The sequence below is a fragment of the Psammomys obesus genome, unplaced genomic scaffold (assembly GCF_907164565.1).
Source record: "Psammomys obesus unplaced genomic scaffold, mPsaObe1.curated_primary_1811, whole genome shotgun sequence".
NCBI lineage: Eukaryota > Metazoa > Chordata > Mammalia > Rodentia > Muridae > Psammomys > Psammomys obesus.
Window position 1 is genome coordinate 29,140,181 of NW_026596079.1, and position 22,128 is coordinate 29,162,308.

Here is a 22,128-nt window from a genome sequence, read left to right on the forward strand (position 1 = left end):
AAAAAAAAAAAAAAAAAAAAAAAAAAAAAAAAAAAAAAAAAAAGAAAGAAAGAAAGAAAGAAAGAAAGAAAGAAAGAAAGAAAGAAAGAAAGAAAGAAAAAGAAAAGCAGGGCCCAGGAGAACTTGCAGAGACTGATGTATCAACCAAAGACCATGCATACAGAGGACCTAGACCCCTGCTCAGATGTAGCTCATAGACAGCTCAGTCTTCATATGGGTTCCCTAGTAAGAAGTGAAGAGACAGTCTCTGACATGAACTCAGTTGTCTGCTCCTTGATCACATCTCCCTGGTGGGACGACCTAGCCAGCCCCCAGAGGAAGAGGATCCAGGCAGTCCTGATGGAATCTGATAGGCTTGGGTCAGACAGTAGGGAAGAAGGACTTCCCTATCAGTGGAATAGAGAAGAGGGAAAGGGGAGAAAGATGGAGGGAGGGTGGGACTTGGAGGAGATGAGGCAGGGGCTATGACTGAGATTCAAAATGAATAAATTGCAAATAATAATGGTGATGATGATGGTGAAAAATACAGCCCGCTGCACTGTCTTAGATAGATAGATAGATAGATAGATAGATAGATAGATAGATAGATAAATAAAAAAGGTTTTTCCCTTTGAAAGTAAACATTTGCCATAGGAAATTTATTTCTAACTTTTTGTAAACACCAGAGAGAAAAACTCATTATGTTAGAAACAAAAATTACAATACCTGACCAAGAAAAAAAAGCAAATGCTGTTATTAAAACAACAACACAACAACAGAAAAGGGTAGAGCAGACAGGCTAGCTAAGCTGATAAAGCACTTGCCTTAAAAGCACTCAGAACCCAGTTTGATCCCCAGAATGCAAGTATAAGTACCCAGTATGTAGGCATGTGTTTATATTCCCAGGACTAGGAAAGAAGTGCTAAGGGCTAAGTGAAGAAAGTGGATCTCTGGAGCTCACTGTCCTGCCAGCCGACTGACTTGCTGAATGCCTGGCCAATGAGCAATTGAGACTCAGAATGAAAGTAGGTGATGCCTAAGGAATGACTCCTCCCCAGCTGTCTGGTTCTCTTATAGTCCATACAAGCACACAAACATGCACACGCCCTTGCCTGTATATGTGAGCCTGATTAGAAAGAACACACACACGTGTGTGTGTGTGTGTGTGTGTGTGTGTGTGTATGCCAAGAACTGTAAAGTTTTTTTTTTTTCATTTTTTCAATGTCCAATTTATTTTTCATTGCAGGAATTTTCCTTTCTGTTGTAAATTTGTTTCTAATTAAATTACTCTTCTCTAGTTATAACATTTTAAAAGGAAACTTACAATGACAGCAGAATAGGCATTTCGCAAAGATATCAATTTGAATATTATTATGTTTTTACTTTTAAATAAAAAATACAGACATTTTATAATTTTTAAAATATTTTGGGCATCATAAGGTTAAAAAGTTAGTAAATATCCATGTGAAGAATTTAGACATTTAGATAAAATATTTTACAACCCAGGGTGTTTCTGATTACTACAAATATTAATATCAAAAAAGAATATACTAATTGGATCTTATAGAACATTAGGAGAACAAAGACAAATGTTTCATAATCAAATATTGAGCAATTTATATCTTAATACATTATAAATCAATATACTATTTTCTGATGACATTTTAATATTTTGTATGTAGCAGGAATAATTAAAAGCTTATTTGTATAAAATTCTTATTGTATCTAAGCTTTCTACGTATTGTGCTAAATTATGGAAGTACTCACTGAGAAGATCCAACAGGTAATTAAAATTCATATAATAATAACAGAAAGAAGTAAAATTTATATTTTAAATTTTAGAGTTCTATGCTTCAGTAAATGGGAAATTAGTATTAAATAAAAATTACTAATTCCTAAATAATATATCTAATATCTAAAGTTATAATATTAAATAATTGTTTATAATAATAGTAATTATCAGACATTTCCACATTCTTAAGGCCCTAGGAGAAATAACATAAGTGCTGAAATGGTTATTTTCTTCATTGGTTGTTGTTTCTGTTAATTCAGAGGAAAAGAATGGCTGGTGCTAAAATGATTATAATTTTTCCTACTTACAAACACAGAAGGTAACCAGTATGCATTCAAACTTTGAATAACTAAGGATAATAAAACAATAACATTCCTACAGAATAATTATTTCTGTGGGAATTTAACTGATTGCTTTTAGAACTCCTTTAATTCTGGAGGGGCAGCAGTATGGAGTTCTTTGGTCTTTCATTAAACACCCTCATTCTCTGCTGTGCTTTAAAATCTTACTCTAATTTGTTTATTAACTGAGAGAAAATGGAACACTAGGGATTTACCACCTCTTTCCTTTCAAGTCAATTAGACCTCAAGGCAAATGCATATTCTCACATAAGTATTAGCCTAATGTGAAAGCCGTCTTATTTTAGATAATTCTTCTTATTTAAATCATTAAGCTTCGAAAAGTTGACAAGAAATATACATTGTACCCTCAATTTACCTATGACCAGATATCCTAGTTGCATTTTAGCACTTCCATACTGTTCTGAATTTACATGTATGTATGAACCTAAATATAAAAATATTTATTTATTTTATATTTTTATCTATAGTTGATAATATTTATCATGTGCTTAACAAACTTTATGGATGTAGAATCAAGAGAGTAAGCTCCTACTCAAAAAACATAATGCCAAACTTTTCTACTAATATCCATCATTTATTTTTTTTCTTTTTGAAGTCTATTGCACATATATTCTGATGTCACTCACACAGATGTTGTATATGCATCGAACATTCTCTTGTGGTTGTGCATCATACATCCAGTTTCTATGACATGAATGCCTGTTTAGTTCTCTGCTAAGGAATGCTGATGCTTGTTACAGAACAAATGTACTTAAAAACTAAAACAAACTTATATCTTACTTTCCTTTGCTTAATATTCTCACGTAATGAGTTCCCTTCATGAGCCAAAGTTAATATGGTAAGACTGGGTGTAACCCACACACCTATGGATACTTGTTTTTGACAAAAATGCCAAAACCATACAATGGAAAAATGATAGCATCTTCAACCAATGGTGCTGGTCTAACTGGATGTCTACACATAGAAAAAAATGCAAATATATCCATATTTATCACCCTGCACAAAATTAAAGTCCAAGTGGATCAAAGACCTCAACATACAACCAGATACACTAAATCTGTTAGAAGAAAAAGTGGGGAAGAGCTTTGAACTCATTGGCACAGGATATAACTTCCTGAAGAGAACACCAACAGGACAGGTTCTAAGAGCAACAATCAATAAATGGGACTGCATGTAACTGAAAAGCTTCTGTAAAGCAAAGGGCACTGTCATCAGAACAAAACGACAACCTACAGATTGGGAAAGATTCTTCACCAACCCTATATCTGACAGAAGGCTCATATCCAGAATATATAAAGAATTCAAGAAGTTAAAAAGCAACAAATCAAATAATACAATTTAAAAATGGGCTACAGAGCTAAACAGAGAATTCGCAATTGAGGAATACCAAATGGCAGAGAAACACTTAAATAAATACTCAACTTCCTTTGTTATCAGGGAAATGCAAATTAAAACTATCCTGAGACATCACCGTACACCCATCAGAATGGCTAAGATAAAAAATTCAAGTGACAACACATGCTGGAGATGATGTGGAGACAGGGGAACCCGCCTTGTTTGCTCGTAGGAATGTAAACTTGTACAACCACTTTGGAAATCAATCGGGTGCTTTCTCAGAAAGTTAGGAACATTGATACCTCAAGATCCACCTATACCACTCCTAGGCATATATCCAAAATATATGCAAGTATACAAGGACATTTCGTTAACCATGTTCTTAGCAGGTTTATTTGTAGTAGCCAGAATCTGGAAGCAACCTAGATGTCCCTCCACTGAGTAATAGATACAGAAATTGTGATACATTTACAAAATGGAATACTACTCAGCAATTAAAAACAAGGAAATCATGAAATTAGCATACAAATGGTGGGAAAAGATCATCCTGAGTGAGATGTCCCAGAAGCAGAAAGACACACATAGTAAATACTCACTTATAAGTGGATATTAGACATATAATACAGGATGAACATACTAAAATCTGTACACCTGAAGAAGCTAAACAAGACAGAGGACTCTGGTTAAGATGATCAATCCTCATTCAGAAAGGTAAAGGGGATGAACATCGAAACCAGGGAACAGAAAAAGAACCTACCACAGAGGGCCTCTGAAAGACTCTACCCTGCAGGGTGTCAAAGCAGATACTGAGACTCATAGCCATACTTTGGGCAGAGTGCAGGGAATCTTATGAAAGAAGGGGGAGATAGAAAGACCTGGAGGGGATATGAGCTCTACAAGAAGAGCAAGAGAACTAAAAAATCTGGACATAGGGGTCTCTTCTGAGACTGATATTCCAACAAAGGACAATCCATGGAGATAACCTAGAACCCCTGCACAGCCCATGTCAGCTCAGTGTCCAAGTGGGTTCCCTAGTAAGGGGAACAGGGACTGTCTCTGACAAGAACTCAGTGGCTGGCTCTTTGATCACCTCCCACTGAGACCAGAACAGTTTTACTAGGCCACAGAGGAAGACAATGCAGCCAGTACTGATGAAACCTGATAGGATAGGGTCAGATGGAAGGGAAGGCAAACTGCCCCTGTCAGTGGCATAAGGGAGGGGTTAGGGAGGAGAAGAGTGAGGAAAGGTAGGGTTGGGAGGGAAACTGGGAAGGGGTTATAACCGGGATACAAAGTGAATAAATTGTAATTAATTAAAAAAAAGAATAAAAAATAAGGCTGGGTTTGAATTATGCCAATAAAATTTGATGGTTACGGATATAAAATCTTTTCTGAAAATGTACAAATGTTTGTTGTTATATGGATTGCAAGGGAGATGTTTGAGTTTCTGGGATAGTGACAGGTAAAAGCGGATACTCTGGTTGTCATTCATGCTTTGATTTATGAAAGTAGTCCAACAGGGGTTTAAGTCATGCTTCGCATCTTCAGTTACAATAAATTTAAGACAGATTACTTAACAGCCCTAAATTTGCCACCAAATTGAAAACATGATAGCAGTTGGTTCATAGGGTTTTTGGGGGATTAAGAAAATTGTATGTGTAAGGTCTTTGGCTATTACTAGAAATGCTACTTTATCAGTACAATGAATCAATAATTAGGAAACCCTGGATGCTCAACAAGATTACTATCAGAGTAGTTCAGGAAGGCTAGCTACATTTCTATATTATCAGGGATTGGTAAACTGTTACTTGAAATCTTCATTTTGCAGTTTGGAAAAAGGTGCATATAAAGATATTTGAAAAGGTAACAATATTCATTTTAAAAAGTCAGATGTTTAAATTTTAATATTTAAAATATGAACAAACACACACACACATATATATATATATTTTATTTATTTATTTTTTTGCACATTATACTTGCTGGTGTTAATGCTTATTTAAAATCATTTAAAATCATGCTGTCATTTTCACTTTCTTACTTGTGGGCCATATTGTTTTTATTGTTATATAACTAAAGTTGACACATTGCAACACAATGTGAGCGTCCATGTTTTATGTGTGTGTTTGTGTATTAGACTGATAAGGTGAAGGAAGAAAGCGTGGTGGAGGATTATATTAATTATCCTATCATTGGTAACTTGTCTAACAATCGCTTATTCGGCTAACCAATATACCTACATATCCAGCTACCTACATACTTATATATCCACATACTTGTCTACTAGAGACATAAAAAATAAATTTCATTAATGTCATCAGAACAAGCAAAAATTGATGGTTGTTCAATTTGTGTATATGTAACATATTACCCAATTCTCCCAAATGACATGTCATAGAGATATAGTAAAATATCACACCCAGAATTCTGACATTGATGTAATTCACTAAACTTTCTCAGATTTTAACAGTTCCACAGGCATGCATGTAGTACACATATAGTAATTTTATGTTTATAGATTTCGGTGACTCTCACCGTGTCAAGACTCAGACCACTTCCATTAAAAGAAACCATACAATACTCATATCCAGTTATCTTCCAGCACTTCTCCATGCACTCTAACTTTGTCAGGAAATCAAGTATCAACTTCCACAAGTTAGTTCAAAATGATACATAACACAAAGTAACAATACATAATTTGGTACTCTATTTGGATTTTTTTTTACATGACCATTTTTAGGACATATAATTTTTTATTTGTGGATTTACTCCCTGTTAATGCTGGGCTTCATTTCATATTATGAGTTTACTACAACTTAACAACTTGGGGAATAAATGCTAAAGTATACAGTTTCAGGGTTATAAAGCAAGGATTTGCTAAATTCTACAACAAACAGTAGCAATCCTTTATGGAGGGCCTCATTCTACTTTTATTTTTGTTGCTGTGATAAAATAGTAAAATAAAGACAACTTAGAAGAAATGTTTCTTTTAGCTCACAACTGCATATTATAGTTCATCACTATGGAGAAGTCAAAGTGAATGGAAAGAGTCACATCACATCTTTAATCCTAAACAATTATTAAAAACAACATGTAGGTATCCTCACTTGTTTGCTCTCTTAAGGTCAGCTGGAGTTTTCTGATCGATACAGTTTAAGGCCCCTGCCTAGAGAATGATATAGGCCACTATGGGTTATACACCAACCCCTCACCTAAAACATGCCTATAGGCCAAATCTATATAACAATTCCTCACTGACACACTCAGGATGATTCTAGGTGTATCAAATTGAGAAAGCTAAGTATCACAACACAATAGGAACCTTCAGCTCTCCCAGCAATGTGTGCATGATGATGCAGTTGTCCCTAAACTTTTGTTAGCATATAATGTACTCACATATGTAATTTATTTTATTTAACATCAGCAAGTTTAATACGACATCATAAGGCATTCAGTGTTTTTAATTTTCATTTTGTAAGTTAACAATGTTGAATATATTTTCACATAGCATTTGTTTCTTTCTCTTTCTATCTTTCCTCCTGATATAAGTTGAATATCTTTCAAGCAAATATTTTCTCTCATTAGCATTGTTCTTTTCAATTACTTCACAATGATTTTAAGATAGTGGAATAATTGGTTTTGAACATAAACATGTCACAACCCAGAATCGCCTGCAAAGAGAATCTCAGTTGAATAATTATCTAGATCTGCTTCAGCTGTTCCTGTGAGTGTTTCTGTTGGAGGTTGTCTTCCTTGCCTTAATTGAGTTAAAAATGAAAGACTCAGCATGAGGGTGGATGGCATCTTTTCATGGGCTGGACACTGAAGTATGTGATAATATAAAGCTAGGAGAGGTAAGGAGTCAAGGATATGTCCACTCTCTCTCCTTTCTTGACTATGGATATGATGTGATTAGTTCCTTGAATTCCCAAAGTGATGGGCTGTATTCTAGAATTTTAAGCAACATAAGCCCTTCCTCCCTTTGAGTTTTTGGATTTCTTTGTTTTTGTTTTTGTTTGTTTGTTCAGGGTATTTGCCACAGAAACAGAAATAAAGCCATAAGTAGAATACGAAAACATATTGTGACATTTAATAATTAGTGACAAGGATGCTATGCTACATTTTAGAACAAGCTAATACATAGATAATTCAAGAAATACAAAATCATTTATTTTATAGGTTTTTTTTTGTTCTTTCATATTTATTTTTTTCTTTTTTTTAATTTTATTTTTTTCTTATCAGTTACATTTTATTAACTCTGTATCCCAGCCGTGTCCTGATCCCTCATTCCCTCCCAGTCCCTCCCTCCCTCCCTCATCTCCACCGAGCCCCTTGCCAAGTCCACTGATAGGGGGGACCTACTCCCCATTCATCTGATCCTGTTTTATCAGGTATCTTCAGGACTGGCTGCAAAGCTCTCCTCTGTGGCCTAATAGGACTGCTCCTCCCTTGGGTGGTGGGGAGGCCAAAGAGCCAGTCATTGAGTTCCTGTTAGAAATAGTCCTTGTTCCCCTCACTATGGGAAACCAATTGGTTACTGAGCTACCACAGGCTACATCTGAGCAGAGGTTCTAGGTTACATTCATACATGGTCCTTGGTTGCATGTTAGTCTCAGAAAAGACCCTGTGCCCAGATAAATTTGGTCCTTGTGGAGCTCCTATCCTTTCCTCATCAGACTAACTCCCCTTCTTTCTTATGATTCCCTGTACTCTGCCAAAGGTTTGGTCATGAGTCTTTGCTTTGAAAACACTGCTAGTTAGAGTTTTTCAAATGTGCTCTGTAGAGTCCTGTCAATGTTCAATGTGCATCCCCTCTGTCTTTCAAAACGAGGATTGATAATCTTACCCCATGTCTGCTCTCTTGATTATCTTATTTTAGGTGTATAGATTTCATTATGTTTATCATATCTTATAGGTCTATATAAGTGAGTATATATCGTGTTTGTCTTTCTCCTTCTGGGATATTTCACTCAGGATGATCTTTTCTAGATCCCACCATTTGCCTGCAAATTTCATGATTTCCTCCTTTTTGATTGCTGAGTAGTATTCCATTGTGTAAAAATACCACAATTTCTGTACCCATTCCTCCGTTGATGGACATCTGGGTTGTTTCCAGGTTCTGGCTATTACAAATAAAGCTGCTATAAACATGGTTGAGCAAATATCCCTTTTGTGTACTTGAACAAACTTTGGGTATATACCTAGCAGTGGTATAGCTGGGTCTTGACGAAGCACTATTCCTAATTGTCTTAGAAAGTGCCAGATAGATTTCCAGAGTGGTTGTACCAGTTTACATTCCCACCAGCAGTGGAGGAGGTTTCCCCTTTCTCCACAACCTCTCCAGCATGTGTTGTCCCTTGAGTTTTTCATTTTGGCCATTCTGATGGGTGTAAGGTGATATCTCAGGGTCGTTTTGATTTGCATTTCCCTGATGGCTAATGAGGATGAGCATTTCTTTAAGTGTTTCTCTGCCATTCGATATTCCTCTGTTGAGAATTCTCTGTTTAGCTCTGTTCCCCATTTTTTAATTGGATTACTTGGTTTGCTGCTTTTCAGCTTCTTTAGTTCTTTGTATATACTCGATATTAGTCCTCTGTCAGATAAAGGGTTAGTGAAGATTCTTTCCCAATCTGTAGGCAGGCGTTTTGTTTTGATGATGGTGTCCTTTGCTTTACAGAAGCTTTTCATTGTCATGAGGTCCCATTTATTGATTGTTGCTCTTAGAGCCTGTGCTGTTGGTGTTCTGTTCAGGAAGTTGTCTCCTGTGCCAATGAGTTCTAGGCTGTTTCCCACTTTTTCTTCTAACAGATTTAGAGTATCTGGTTTTATGTTGAGGTCTTTGATCCACTTGGACTTTAGTTTTGTGCAGGGTGATAAATATAGATCTATTTTCATTTTTCTGCATGTGGACATCCAGTTGGACCAGCACCATTTGTTGAAGATGCTGTCTTTTTTCCATTGAATGGTTTTGGCTTCTTTGTCAAAAATCGAGTATTCATAGGTGTGTGGGTTTGTTTCTGGGGATACAAATTGGAAAGGAAGAGGTCAAAGTGTCACTATTCGCAGATGATATGATAGTATATATGAGCGACCCCAAGAATTCAACCAGAGAACTCCTCCAGTTGATAAACACCTTCAGCAAAGTGGCAGGATACAAAATCAACTCAAAAAAATCAGAAGCCCTCCTGTATACCAAAGACAAAATGGCCGAGAAAGAAATTAGGGAAACAACACCCTTCACAATAGCCACTAACCACATAAAGTACCTTGGGGTGACACTAACCAAGCAAGTGAAAGACCTGTTTGAGAAAAACTTCAAGTCTCTGAAGAAAGAAATTGAAGATCTCAGAAGATGGAAAGATCTCCCGTGCTCATGGATTGGTAGGATTAACATTGTGAAAATGGCCATCCTGCCAAAAGCAATCTACAGATTCAATGCAATTCCCATCAAAATACCAACTCAATTCTTTACAGACCTTGAAAAAAAGATTCTCAGCTTCATATGGAGAAACAAAAAACCCAGAATCTCCAAAACAATCCTGTACAACAACAGATCATCTGGAGGTATCTCCATCCCCGATCTCAAGTTGTACTACAGAGCAATAGTAATAAAAATTGCATGGTATTGGCATAAAAACAGAAAGGAGGATCAATGGAACCGTATTTTATAGGTTTTTTAAAAATTATTTCAAGCAGTTTTTAAAGTCAGTTTCCTAAGAAAACATAGAGATGAGTAAAGTTTTAGAGATTAATCATTACATTATGGAACTGTAAAAGCGATTTTGGTAATCTAATACTAATGTCTTTCTGCCTTTTGATAGGTTCAGTTGCAACTGCCTGTCGTGATCCAGGAGTTCCCATGAATGGGACACGGAATGGGGATGGGCGAGAGCCTGGGGATACAGTTGTCTTTCAGTGTGACCCTGGATACGAGCTTCAGGGACAGGAAAGAATTACCTGCATTCAGGTAGAAAATCGATACTTCTGGCAGCCCAGCCCACCAGTCTGTATAGGTATGATTTAAGAATAATTAAGATTTTATAAAATATACTGCAATGATTAAAAGTTGGTGTTGATGTTATTATGGACTGTATTCAGAAAAGGCTGTATATTTTCAAGATTTCAGAGTAGTGTGCAGGTATTCAAACTGAACAAAATTAAAAAGGGTGATTACTAACTTCTGTAGTTAATACTCCATAATTGTATTATACTCTGAACATCTCAAAAATTTTTAAATGTTGTTAATCAAATCTATAAAAATATTTTCAGCCTTTATTCACTGGATTTATCTATTATCCTTTCCTTTAAAACATAGTCACTGAGAACCTCTATGTAAAATGTGCTGTGTTGATTTAGTCTCTGTATGCTTATTTCTTCTAAGAAATTTATAGCAGCAGCTATTTTAAGCTTCAAAAGATTGTCCTTCCATTCAAGTCAGGAATATCAAAAGAACATCAGGTTTTGTTTTGATGATCTGAAGAGTGTCCAGACCTTGTTCTATGCTTTCACTTGTCTGACTTCTGTTTTCATGCTTGTTCTCAAATGTCTAAATCACAGTCTAGAGATTCAAGATATAGTCCTTTTTAGTACTAGATATGAACAAATTAAAACATGCCCAGAAGAATGACCACTTTTTCAATACAAATATTAAGAAAAATCTCAAATTTAATTAAATTGTTTAATATTAATGCCTTTATGTCATGTATCACTGTAGATGTCATCCTCAATCTACAAGATATTTTCACTAAGCCAAGTTTATTGTTTCACTAAGAAGTTTTATTCATTTACATACTCACAATTTCATTGCACCATAAACAGCCCCAATGAGGATTTTAAAAATTGCCCACTAACCATTGCATTTAAAGAAGTTGAGATAAGCAAATTTAGTAAGTTTAAATTAAAAACCTTATTTTAGTTCATATATACTATTTAGTTCATATATAGTTCATATATTGCTTACAAGTATATTTTCAATATAATTTCATTGTGATTTCCTTCTAAAGATCACATAGAATTAGAAAATGAGTTTTCAATGCCTCACTCAGAGGCAAACAAACTTAATTACTCTAGTTTGTTTTACTCCATGTTTAATACTTCATATTAAAGTTGCAAAGTCAAATTCATTAGTAGCATGATGTTTTGCACTCATTGGGAGAATTTGCCAATCAAACAAGAAAATTAGAAATTGTCTTCAACCTTTTCAATGAAATTAAGACAAAAATTGTAATTTTACAACACATTTTCTGTAGTAGTCACTAACATCCAAAGGCCTAATCCTGCAGGTCTTTTTGCAGGCAAAATAGTAGCACTGGATCTTTTGTAAATAATGAGGTAGATGTAAATAATGAATTAAGAGTATGGAAAAGGCTTGAATTGGAAACAAAATAATGGCATAGGTTTTACTAGTTCAGATATGATACATTTATAAAACTAATCTACTATAGCTATATTGTTCTATTGCTCTTTATACACTATTACAAATTTTACATTATCAAACATCAACTCACTTATATATATAAAATCTGTATTAGTAAAATTAGGCGAGTAGAGTCATTTAAGAAAGTTTTCTGATAAAAGAGGTTCTTCTCTCCTATCTGACCCTTGTCTATCAGGTCTCATCGGGATTTCCTGCATTGTCTTTCTCTGTGACCTGGCAAGGCTTTGGACTAGGGGAGAAGCATAGGAGGAGAAGAGGGAAGGAGGTTGAGACTGGGAGGAGATGAAGGAGGGGACCACAGCTGGGATACAAAGTGAATAAAATTTTAATAAATAATAATAATAAATAAAATATAAAAGAAAGTTTTCTACATAAAAGAGAGAAAATGTTAACTACATTTGCTTAAGTCATGAATATACTTACTACTTGGTTGGCATGTGACATTAAAATTAAGTTAGAACTCTATATTCTAACCAATAGAAATTTTATTGCATCTCATAAAAGAGTACCTATACAGAACAAGTGAGTTAACATTCAAGAAGGGAAGAGAAAGGGTACATTGCCCCCCTCCGTTAACTGAGGTGCTATTGACACAGCTTCTTATAAAGCAGGAGACATTCCAAGTGTATTTTCCCAGTGGATAGCCCCACACAACTGAGGAGTACAATTTAGACTCCATTTTTTAATTTTTAATTTTTGTTTAGTTAAAGAAGAAGTGAAATCAGTAAAGCATGGGGAAGTAAAAGTGAATCTGGGAGAAATTTAGGTAAAGAATAGAAGATAAACGTGATTAAAAAACATTTTTATATTTCTCAAAGATTTAATAAAAATGTTATACTTTTTAGAAAAAATAATGAAAATCCACAAAATTGTGGCTTATTGTCTGGCTTAATGTGATGAACATGACAGGATACCACTTAATAGGATTTCTAGGGCTATGACATTATATTAATATTATGTTTCCATGTAGAATCCTAAAATGTTAAACAGAATTGTATAGAAACTAAAGGAAAGTGCAACACAAAGTTTGATAAGTTTAAAGCAGTCTGGAGGGGCTATTATAAAATTCCATTTATAAATCACAATAGGCTCTAGCTGACAGGACCTGGTTCTAAGGGGGAAGTTGAGCACTAACTCTTACTTATACGGAGCAGGGTGTGGAACATTTTTGTATAGATTATGGAACTGAGTATTATTTTTTTGGAAGGATAAGATAGCTTCAAGAGCAGATATGCATTAGAACTTCTCGGAGGAAGAAAATAACTTTTAAAAGAAGAATCAGAAAAATTGCTAAGGCTGCAGAAAGCTTGACCTCTGCCACTGATAAGAAAGAACTCCATGATTGGAAATACTATGCCAAAGATTAAACCCTGAACTTTTTAGAAACTTCATAAGTGTATGTCTCAGACCTCAGAGAATAAAGCATTTTGCTTGCATGTGAAATAGAAAAAAAAAAAAAAAACAGTCTCATAGCAAGTACCAAACAGAAGGACGTCATCTTTAGAGAGTTAATAGAATTCATTCCAACAAAATTGACAGTGTGAAGATTACTTTGACATTGCCAGAGGGAAAGTAGCAGCACTCAATCTGAAGGTAAATAACAAAGACATTAGTGTGGGTGGGTTCCTGAGAAAGACAGTACATGAATAAAATTGAACTGGCAAAAAAATTAAGAAGATTGTAAAATAGATTTATAGCTGCTGCCTGTTTAACTGTCTCTCGCAAGATAATACACTGGAAACAAATCGTGCATGTCAGGATTCCAAAGAAGCAGAATGAAATTTAATTCATGAAAATCTCTGATTTTATTTTGGGTGCTTTATGAGTACACATGTAAAATAATAAATTAATGGATTTCTAACTGCTATTTAAAATTGAAGCTATTTTAAAATAACTATGTATTCATTGGCAGTCAAGGATTTATAAATGACACGGAGTTTTACTCTCTGGTTGGCTCTGTTAAATTTTCAGTAATACCCATAGCAATGAAATACATAAAAAAAAATGTTGATAATGTAAATAATGTAGCAAAAAGAGCTTAGGATCCCTTATACCTAAAGAAAAGAAAAGGCTTGTGTAATATTTAATAAGATTGTTAATATGCAAGCAATGAACTTTCTTATCTTTGTTTATACATATATATATGTATATGTATATATGTATCTTTGTTTATACATATATATGTATACAAATTCAAATAACACATAGATAATTATTCCTAGTGGCAATTAAGGAAACTGAAGCAAAATTGATCACTTTATATACAACATTACATATAATCCCACTCCAGAAAATCCTAACGAATCAAAAGGCTTATCATGCTATATTCTAATGCACAATGTGCATATTTGCATTTGCAATTGTACACAGGAACATCTTTCATATTTGTTCTACATTCATTCATGATTTTAAAAGTACTACAAACAAGCTAAGCTATTATTTTCTACAGAACATGGAACCACTCATTAGACTACATATTCATTCATGCAGTTGTTAACATTCTTTTCATAGTCAATATGAAGAACCATTAATATGTCAATAAATATTTGTACAAACATTCAAATGTGTCTGGAGAAAATAAACCAATGTAAAAGAAACAAAATTGAGCTTACAATTTAGCTGTGGGTGATGACACATGAATGTGATGTTTATGAACTGAGACTATTAAAGAGAGGGAGGCAGCATGAGGTTGCTATTATCAGGACAGCTGAGGCTAAGTCCAGCTCAACCAAGAAGAAAATTGAAATTTTCTAAACGTTCCTAAAGGTTGTGATACATTTTAAATCATAACTGAAACTACATAAATACAGGTGTGAAGAACATTTCAAGAAGAAGAAATTATGTGAACAGAAAATACATAGAATTATAAGGTTTTCAGGGCTGGCATGGAGGCCCAGTAAGTTAAGGAGCATGCTTTCTCAGTTTGGACCACCTAACTACAAACCCCAGGACTCATATGCTAGAAAGAGTAAAACCAAATTCTGTCTGTGTATCCTCTGACATCCCTGTGTCTTGATACAACACACAAATTAAGTAAACAGCTAGAATTTTAAAGAAATTTTTGTCATATTTTGGATATAATTTACGCATCTACAATGATGGCTGATGATATTGCAAAGGATATAGAGGTCACATGAGGAAGGTGCACTACAGCAGGGGCATTGTCTTTTAGGTTGTGAGAACTACCACAGACTTTGCATTTCTCTGCTATGATTAGATATTTTTGCACAAAAGATAATTGTTGGAAACAGAAGTCAGTCATTTCTATAATTCTAAAGAAAGATATTATTCAACCGAGGTCAAGAAATATCAAGTAAAGAAAATGAGATAAATTGAAGTGCATTTATGAGATAGAATCTTGATATATCTTCTTGATAAATTGGATATGAAGATTCAGTGAAGAACATTAAGCTCCATGCTTAACTTAGAGACAAGGCAAAAATGGCATTTTGACTTGAGTGTTATATAATTTTTGAATTATATGATCTATGTACCAATAGACTACTAGGTAGAAATAGCTGTAAATTCATGATTTATAAGTCAGCAGAAATTATTGGCAGGGGGAGAGAGGAAAAGGAATTTCCCATTAATGAAGAGAGAGATAAAGTCATGAACTTAAACATGTCTAATAAAGAATACTGTAACAGAATAAAAGAATATTAGGTAAAAATTGCTACATAAGCAACTTAGGCTACAAAATGAAATGGAAATTTTCATGACAGAACTGGTCTATGCAAAGTCACTTGAAGAAAATGGACATCAAGTGCTAGAAACTAGCACATCATATGTAAGGTGAGATCAACAAGTTATAAAGATTGACTATGAAGAGAAGGGAAAATGCAGTAGTATCATGGATATATGTAAACTTAAAAGACATTAAGTTTGAGCTGACAGTAGCTTGCCTTGGAGTTGAAATGATTTGTAGACAGAATATCTGAGAAGATAGTTGTCCAAAGCAAAGACCAGATAAATACATCTGGATATCCAAGTACAAAAGGTAATTATGTCTCTCTGACAAAAATACTCAAAAATAGAATACTAAATCTTAAGAGTACTTGTCTAATGGTTTATACTGGGGCAAACATTTTTGGTATGTCAGATAAATACAACTTCCAGTTACAAGAAAATGTAATTAGACTTTCTTTTTCCAACAGGATTTCGTGACATAAACTTTTATTTAAAAAATATTGTTGTACAGATACAGATAGCAGAGAATACTGGGATACATTGAATAAGACTATTGTAACAAGGTGCACACTGTTGGTCTAGCCTTGCATGTATTGCAAGAGTGGGGAAAGAGAAAATTCTCTTTTGCAGAGAAGAATCACCAAAAACAGAAAAAATAAATAAAAAAGAACACATGAAATGTATGGTATAATTAAATAGCTGGAGCATGTTATACTCTGACTCCAGCTTCTTCTCAGAAATATTGTATGCTGAGGCAATGCAGCATTTGCAAAGCCGGAGAAGGGGTAAAATTCAAAAGCCTAAATTTAAAGGGGAAACTTAATAAATTTCGGTTAACTATACTTTTATTCAGACTGATAAACGAGGGAGATGAAAAACTGGTCCTTGAAGGTAGAATGGGGCTTTGCAGCATCTGTTTTTGGTTTATTCATTCTTAAACAAAAGGCGGGTGTAGGAAGATTATCAGTGTCATAAGGGAGTGTAAACTAAGTCTTATGATAAAGTCTGGTTTCTTATACTAATTTCTTTCCTTGATCAGTAACAATAACAATAAAGAATATTGAAATTACTTAAACATCATGTAAAATTAGACATCTCCAAGAAAGCAATGGGAGGGAAAAAAAAAATCCCTTATAAAGCTACACTTCAATTTTAGAAAAGAAGACTTCAAAGAAACTACAAATAAAGAAAGACTCTGGATTAGAGAAGAGGTTCATGTCAAGCCGACGGTGTTTCTTTTTCCAGGAGGATATTTTATTCCCAGATTTGGCAGTGACTTGAGTTTGATGTGTTCCATCCTATTTAAGAGCATATACCCAAATGCCAGTAAAATATATAAGGAATAAAAAAGCCATGTGGACACATTATAAACATACAGACATTCTAAATATCTATAACTCACCATTTATATACAAGGGTAGTGGCACGGATGAGCACTGTGATTGACATAAAAATATTCAATTTTATTGATTTTTGCCTAGCAAGAAGAGAATTTTCTTTTTCTTTCAATCTCAAAGTTTTGCTGTCAAGAAGATCTGTTTAGCTTTTTGCTGAATTGTAAACATTATCTAGGAAAGCAACATTTTAAAAGTCAGACAAGAATACTGATTATGTAGACTTAAAATCCAAGAATCCTCATCTCTTCTCTGCTTTCCTACCACTGAGGGCACATGTTACTTTTTGATTCCTTAGAACCTTTGAACCTACCTGGAAACTATTTGTGCCTCTCCACTGACGAATTACAGGAAGTTATGTCAAGGTCAACAATAGAATCTGTAATAATTGCCTATTTTTATCAATCAAGGAACTGGATTTTAGGAAAAGGCTTCTAGTCCCATTCAGATTGTTGAAAGACCATCTCACATCATAGATTATCACTCATTCTGACTCAACTATTATTAAAGCCTCTTCAATAAGTATAAAAATGATATAAGGGAAGCTGTGGAAATTTTTCAAAAATTATCATCCTTTCCATTGATTATCATTATTATTTTTCTGTTATTTTTGAGAAACGGTTAAGACTGTGTAAGTCAAACTGACTTGGATTTACGTTCTTCTTCATCAACCTCCCACATACTGGATTGGAATGCAGTTATTATTTGAGGTTTTGTTTCACTTTGCTTCCAAATATTTTAGTAACTTTAGATCTTTTTTTCTAGTAACCATGAGGAAACCATTTTTTAATCCCTGTTATGTTTTTCAGTTTCCTTGACACAAAATAGTAGCACAATACTTTTTTTTTTTAGATTGTTTTGGAAGCCAGTAAAACATTTAAATTATCGTGTGTGTGTGGGGGGGGTGCATGTGTGTTCCATGTTCTATATTTTAATGGTTTCTTTGAAAGACGTGCAGTATCCCAGCATCCTGTGCTGTAAAAGTGAAGTGTGTGCAGTCTCACATACCCTCAAAAAACTGTCTTCACAAATATTGATAGCTAATGGATTTTATTAATCTCTTAAGGTATTTTGTTTGCTTGTTTAAATTAAAGCACCTTGTGGAGGCAATTTAACAGGATCTTCAGGCTTTATCCTTTCGCCAAACTTCCCTCATCCGTATCCGCACAGCAGGGACTGTGACTGGACTATCAGCGTCAATGCAGACTATGTTATCTCCTTAGCATTTATCAGGTGAGTTCTTACACCTTTCCATGTATACAAGCTTTTCTGATTAGTTTCCTTTGTCCTTTGTACTAGGTAAGTATTTATTTCTTTTAAGAATTAACACCAACACATAACACTTTACTGTGGATGATTTAAAACCTTTGTTCAGAGAGAGCAGTTCCGCAGCGGGGAGAATCCTCACTAGATATCTTGGAGTGGGAAAGGTCCAGAGATCTATTAAATCACAAACTTTGATTCCCATTATTTATAATTTCTCTCTGTACTTAGTGCCACCGGTTCAAAAAATCAACTGCTTATCTTATAATAAAAGATTAAGGCATCAGCAATTCAATGTGTTTTGTGTCATATTTTCTGCCACAAAACTCCCCTTCAGCCACCTGTGCTACTGAATTTAAGAGACTTTCTCTTCACTTTCTGTTTTAGTATCTCAGTTAATGACTTTCCTTTTTGTTGCCTCATTAAGTCATGACTAGGTCTTTCAGCAGAGCTTGCTGGGCACCAAGAGGGTTTACACAGGTGGGCTCCCAAGTTCACAGTATTGTCCTGTACACGGGAGACTGTTGCCTGCGAATTAAGGCAACCAAGTTGAAGCTCTGTCATTTTTGTTTTATTTGAAAAAAAAAATATTTTCCTCTCGCGCAGTCAATATTTGTGATAACAAAATGTGACTGCTATAAATTTAAGATTTGGGGAAGGAGAGGCTGAAAGTTTAGGCCAGAGACAGAGAAACTTAGCAGCGTGGACACAATTATGGATTTAGTCCCTAGCACCCCAAGAAGAACAAAGATGGGAAGGGAGGGGGCTATATGTTCGCACTGTTTAAAATGCTAGAGTCTTTTGAAATTAAAATGTCCTTGTCATGTTCACAAACATTTCTGTAACCAGTTAATTTATTCTAAGTAGCACAGCTTTTCTTTACATCACCTATACTTTTAAGAGAGTTGCTATTTGTGTAAACCCAAACATAAAAAATTTTCTAATCTGTTGAAGCCAATTTCAAAAACAGGTAATATAAAATCATGAAAATTAGAAAAATATGGAATTTCTATCTTTATAATTCATAGTGCTCGATTGATATTTTTTGATGCCAAAGCAACAATAATGAGATTGTTGGTTACTTTGGTACATTATTGTAGGGACTTCCTTGGTAAATGCAATTATTTTCCCCATTGTATGCTATTGGAAGAATTGCACTTTAAGACAGTAGAAATTATCAAGAATTTTTTGAAACAGAGCTTTGTTTCTCATAAATTGAGTTAGCTAATAAATTGGGAATAAAAGGCTATAGTGCAGGAAGCATAGGACAGAAATTTAATTTCTAATTATGTCATTTTTTTTATGTGACATTAAGTAGAACATTGACTTTTAAGAGTTTCAGTATATTCACTGGCAAAATAAAAACTGTAACTTCTAGGTTATATCCACGCATGGTCCTTGGTTGGAGAATCAGTCTCAGAAAAGACCCCTGTGCCCAGATATATTTGGTCCTAGTGGAGCTCCTGTCCTCTCCAGGTCTTACTAACTCCCCCTTCTTTCATATGATTACCTGCACTCTGCCCAAAGTTTGGTTATGAGTTTCAGCATCTGCTTTGATACACTACTAGGTAGAGTCTTTCAGAGGCCCTCTATGGTAGGCTCAGACGTAGCCCATGGCAGCTCAGTGTCCAAGTGGGTTCCCTAGTAAGGGGAACAGGGACTGTCTCTGACATGAACTCAGTGGCTGGCTCTTTGAATCCTCCCACCCCCACCCGGAGGGAGGAGCAGCCTAGCTAGGATACAGAGGAGGACATTGCAACCAGTCCTGAAGAGACCTACCTGATAAGCTAGGGTCAGATGGAAGGGGAGGAGGACCTCCTCTATCAGTGGACTTAGAGAGGGGCGTGGAGGAGAGGAAGGAGGGAGGGTCGGATAGGGTGGGAATGAGAGAGGGGGGTACAGCTGGGATACAAAGTAAATAAACTGTAATCAATATAAAAAAATAAAAATTAATGAAAAAAAACTATAACTTCTTCCTTATTTCACAGGAATAGTATGAGCAAATTAATTCTTATGAAAAATACCATATTTGTATAAGTCTACCATCCTCCTAGTGTTTATATAAAAGTAATCATTGCAGACAAGAGCCTAAAATTTTCAAAAGAATTTTTTTCCATTTCTTCTTCAGTGTTAGTATTCACTTAAGACAAAGCTAGAAATTCAATGAAATATCCAGTATTCACCTTTTAAACTGCAGTTTTTAGCATTCCAAGCACAGGGACTAGTGCCATGTTCTTTGCAAAGCACATGTTTACATCAAGCCTCTGGCAGTGAGATATACAAGACAAAATCAAATTTTCTCAATGAAAGAGGAAATTCATTAGGAGTATAGATTTTAGTATGATTATCTATATTACATGTCTAATATCTGCTAATAAGTGATTGTATACCATGCATGTCTTACTGCTTCTGGGTTACTTCACTCAGGATGATATTTTCTAGTTCCATCCATTTTCTTGCAAATTTCATGATTTCCTTGTTTTAAATTGCTGAGTAGTACTCTACTGTGTAAGGGAAGATGCTCAGTCCTCATTCAGAAGGGCAAACTAGATAGACTCTGGAAGGAGGAGAAGACAGGGAACAAGACAGGAACCTATCACAGAGGGCCTCTGAAAGATGTGGGTACAGAAACAGATGCTGAGACTCAGCCAAACTTTGAGCAGAGTGGAAGGAACCTTATAAAAGAGGGAGATAGAAAGACCTGGAGCAGACAGGAACTCCATAAGGAGACCAACAGAGCCAAAAAATCTGGGCTCAGGGGACCCTGCAGAGACCAATACCCCAACAAAGAACCATGCATGGAGAGGACCTAGAGCCCCTGCTCAGATGTAGCTCATAGACTCAGTCTCCAAGTGGGTTACCTAGTGAGGGGAGCAGGGACTGTCTCTGACATGAACTCAGTGGCAAGTTCTTTGATCACCTCCCCCTGTAGGTGTAGCCTAGCCAGGCCAGAGAGGAAGACAATGCAACTTGTCCTGATGAGATCTGATAGGTCAGATAGAAGGGGAGGAGGACCACCCCTATCAGTGGACTAGGGAAGGGACATTAGAGGAGAAGAGGGAAGGGGTGGAGAGAAGGGACATTAAAGGAGAAGAGGGAGGGGGGTAGAACTGGGCAGAAAGGAGGGAGGGGGCTACAGCCAGGATACAAAGTAAATAAATTGTAATAAATAATAAATTATAAAAAAAAGAAAGAGGAAATTCAGACAGCTGTGTTCCATTAAGGGCCAATGAAATCAGCCCTCTCCTGACTTCTGCTGTTAAATATCAATAGTTACCAAAATACAGACATCTGTTCCATTGAAGGAATTTAAAATCAATTAATTAAACTTGGCAAGCTGCTGATTAAATTACAATTTGTTTATTTGTTTATAGCCAAGCATGGTGGTCTACACCTTTAATCTCAGCATTCAGGCAGGCAAAGAAAGGTGGATGGATCCCTGTGAGTTTGAGGCCAACTTGGTCTACAAAAAGGGTTCTGGAGAGCCAAGGCCACAAAAAGAAACCCTGTCTCAAAAATACAGAAACAACAACAATAGCCACAAAAAGAAACAAATAATCTTACATAGGAGAAGTTTAATAATATATTCACCATCCCATATTTCTCCCTGACTATTTATGCACAAATAAGTGATTAGTACTGGAAACCATTAAAGGTAAAAAAAAAAAAAAAAAAAAAGTAAAAAAGAATTACAGAAATTTGATATGTTTACATTCTGTATATTTAAACTATCTAAAATAAATATGAATATCATAAAGTTACAGTAGAGTTTTCTTTTTTAATTTTATTTTTTTCTTATCAGTTACATTTTATTAACTCTGTATCCCAGCCATGTCCAGCTCCCTCATTCCCTCCCAATCCCACCCTCATCCCTCATCT

The 22,128-nt window shown here is 35.2% G+C and overlaps 1 protein-coding gene across 1 annotated transcript in view; it reads left to right on the forward strand.

Moving 5' to 3' along the window:
- Csmd3 (CUB and Sushi multiple domains 3) overlaps positions 1-22,128 on the forward strand; it is a gene marked incomplete at its 5' end in the record, with an annotated part of 1,006,505 nt that overhangs the window by 677,888 nt on the left and 306,489 nt on the right. The window contains 2 exons of the mRNA XM_055626685.1: positions 10,290-10,481; positions 18,081-18,219. Of these exons, the coding sequence (XP_055482660.1) occupies positions 10,290-10,481; positions 18,081-18,219 (331 nt within the window). The remainder of the gene's footprint in view (positions 1-10,289; positions 10,482-18,080; positions 18,220-22,128) is intronic.